Source organism: Catharus ustulatus, chromosome 23 (assembly GCF_009819885.2).
Source record: "Catharus ustulatus isolate bCatUst1 chromosome 23, bCatUst1.pri.v2, whole genome shotgun sequence".
Taxonomy (NCBI): domain Eukaryota; kingdom Metazoa; phylum Chordata; class Aves; order Passeriformes; family Turdidae; genus Catharus; species Catharus ustulatus.
The window spans coordinates 1-3,266 of NC_046243.1; the positions used below are offsets into that span (position 1 = coordinate 1).

The 3,266-nt window shown below is 73.9% G+C and overlaps 1 protein-coding gene across 1 annotated transcript; it reads right to left on the reverse strand.

Moving 5' to 3' along the window:
• Positions 1-4: 4 nt before the first annotated feature.
• On the reverse strand, positions 5-2,890 carry DLX4 (distal-less homeobox 4; the record flags this gene model as incomplete). The annotated part of the gene is given in 4 exon segments (XM_033078901.1): positions 5-72; positions 75-138; positions 1,381-1,574; positions 2,641-2,890. Coding segments are annotated over 4 exon segments (576 nt in total), but the record flags the coding sequence as incomplete, so codon positions are not given.
• Between the last annotated feature and the right edge of the window lie 376 nt (positions 2,891-3,266).

Consider the following 3,266-nt stretch of genomic DNA (forward strand, 5'->3'; position numbering starts at 1 on the left):
CCCAGAGCGGGGGGAGGCCGGGGGAGCAGGGGGACAGCGCGGGGGTGCTCTGGGGGTGCTGCTCCCCCTCGGGGCACCCGGGCCCTGCTTCAGGATCTTCTTGTACTTGGAGCGCTTGTTCTGGAACCAGATCTTCACCTGCGGGCGGGGACAGGGCGGTGAGGGGGCAGCAAGGGGGTGACACCCCCTGAGACCCCCCCGGAACAATCCCGAACCCCCCAGACCCCGCTGCACCCCATTCCAGGGGGATAAGATGGGCTGGGAGCCCAACCCTTCACAAAAGGGGCGAGGATGTGGGGAGAGGCTCCAGGAGCCCGGAGTGCCCCCGAGTGCCCCCTGAGTGTCCCCAGAGTGTCCCAGAGTGCCCGCAGAGTGTCCCCAGCGTGTCCCCAGCGTGTGCCCGGTGCCGGTGCCGGGCTGTGCCGCTGCAGAGCTCTGGGGTGGTGGCCCCGCTCATTCCTCCCCGGCGTCCCCCCCGCGCTGCCGGCAGGTTCCCACTTGTCTCCTCTTCCCCGGCTTTATGAGCTCGCTTCGCCCCTGGCTCCGGGGCTGCACCGCTGCCGCCTGCCTGTCTCTCCCCATCGCCTTCAAAAACCCACTCGCCCCGTCCCGCGGCCCGGGGCCGCCCAGCCGGGCACGGCCGGGCCGCCAGCCAGGCTCCGGGGCTGGGAAAGTCCCGCAGCCGCTGCGAGGTGCGGCCAGGGGCGCCCCAAACCCGAGCCCTGCGGGCCCACCGGCGCCAGCTCCCCCGCCGCGGCACGGCTCGGCTCGGCTCGCTTCCAGCCGGGCACGGCTCGGCTCGGCTCGGCTCGCTTCCAGCCGGGCACGGCTCGGCTCGGCTCGCTTCCAGCCGGGCACGGCCCGCAGCGGGACACGGCGGGGTGGGAGCGCGGGGAGTCCCGGTGGGCACGGACAGCGCGGTGGGGTCAGGGACAGCCCGGTGGGGTCAGGGACAGCCCGGTGGTGACCATGGACAGCCCGGTGGGGTCAGGGACAGTCCACTGGGGTCAGGGACAGCCCGGTGGGGTCAGGGACAGCCCGGTGGGGTCAGGGACAGCCCGGTGGTGACCATGGACAGCCCGGTGGGGTCAGGGACAGCCCGGTGGTGGCCCTGGACAACCCGGTGGTGGCCCCGGACAGACCGGTGGGGTCATGGACAGCCCGGTGGGGTCATGGACAGCCCGGTGGGGTCATGGACAGCCCGGTGGTGGCCCAGGACAGCCCGGTGCTGGCCCCGCACACCCCGGTGGTGGCCCCGCACAGCCTGAATTGTCCCCGCACGGCCCCGTGGTGGTCCCGCACACCCCGGTGGTGGCCCCGGACACCCCAGTGGTGGCCCCGCCCAGCCCCTGTCCCCTCGGTGTCCCCTCCGGGCCGAACCTGGGTCTGGGTGAGCCCCAGCTGTGCCGCCAGCTCGGCGCGCTCGGGCAGCGCCAGGTACTGGGTCTGCTGGAAGCGCTGGTTCAGCGCCTGCAGCTGCAGGCTCGAGTAGATGGTCCGGGGCTTCCGCAGCTTCTTGGCCTTCCCTGCCAGCCTCAGCTCGCCGTTGGGCACGGCCAGGGGCTTCTCGGGCTCTGCGGGAGGGGGACAGGAGCCACAAGGCGTCAAACACAGCGGCAGGTTAAAGCAGCACCCCCAAAACCATCCTAAAACAGCCCCAAAAACACCCCAAAAACACCTCGGATCATCCCCGTGGCTACCGGGAGGGAGGGGGATAATGGGGGGCTGGGGGCTGGGGGCTGCTTTTCTCTGATGTTTAAACCTCGGGGAGAGCAGAGGAGGAGGAGGAGGAGGAGGAGGAGGGGAAGGACGGGAGCGCTCCCAGCACGTGGGACAGAGGCCTCGGTCTGACCCGGCTGGGGGGGCCAGGCAGGGTCCCCTGGGGGATTGGGGGGCACCGGGATGGACCCCCCTGCTCTGGGGAGCCCACCGGGGTGTGCTGGGGGTCCCTGGCCCGGCAGTGCCCGCCTGGAGTCACCCAGAGACCACGGCCGGGGCTGGGGGCTCAGCTGGGCTTGGGGACACCCGGGGGGGCTCAGCTGGGTTTGGGGACACCCGGGGGAGCTCAGCTGGGCTTGGGGACCCTCGGGGAGGCTCAGATGGGCTTGGGGACACCCGGGGGGGCTCAGCAGGGCTTGGGGACCCTCGGGGAAGCTCAGCTGGGCTTGGGGACCCTCGGGGGGGCTCAGATGGGCTTGGGGACACCCGGGGGGGCTCAGCTGGGCTTGGGGACCCTCGGGGGGCTCAGCTGGGCTTGGGGACCCCCAGAAGGGGCAGTCCAGGGGTCCCGACCCTCTCCAGGCTGGCTCGGACCGCAGTTCCTGCCGGGGATGGGGCTGTGGGGACATTGAGGGGAGGGTCTGCCCGGCCCGGGGGGCAGCTGAGGGGCTCAGGGGGCACCTGGGGGTCTCAGCTTGGAGGAACTGATGCTCCCCATGCCCGCGGCTCCTCGAAGCCACCCACGTGTCCCCTGCGGGTCGGGGCGCTCTGGGAACGGGGGGACACCGCCCCCGGCACCCCCGGCACCCCCAGGACCCCTCACCCAGCCCAGCCCGGCCCAGCCCGGCCCGGAACGCTTCCGACGGCTCCCCCCGAGCCCCCCTGACCCCCCTGACCCCCCTGACCCCCCTGACCCCTTACCTGTGTCCTGCAGCCTGGCCCCGGGGGCCCCGGGGGGGGCGTAGGGCAGGAAGGGACCCCCGTGGGGGGGCGGGGGGGCCCCGCCGGGGTAGGGGAAGGGTCCGGGCCGGCCGAAGGAGGGGAAGGGCGGGGGGTCGTGCTGGGAGAGCCCGTGCAGGGGGGGGTAGTGCTGGGGGGGGCCGAGCTCCAGGAACGCGGCTTTGGAGGGGTCGGAGCCCAGCAGGGTCTCGGCCATCGAGCTCATGGTCATGGTCCGGCCGGGCCGGGCCGGGCCGAGCCGAGCCGAGCCGAGCCGAGCCGAGCCGAGCCGAGCCGAGCCGAGCCGAGCCCCCGCCGCCCCCCGACGGCTCCGGCTGCCGCGGCCCCGAGCCCGGGGATGCCCCGAACGCCCCGCCCAGCCCCGCCCCCCGCAGTGACGTCACGGGCCGGGGCACCCCCTTCACCCCGAGTGTGTGGGACCCCCTTGGATGTCACCTGGGCCACTGTGACCCCCCCCAGGGGTGACCCTCGGGCAGGGGGTGGGGGGCGGTGACCCCCGGGGGGGACACGGGGCATTCTCGGGGGACAGGGGGACACGGGGCGGGGACAGGGGGACACGGGGGACAGGGGGCTGGGGACACTCCCGG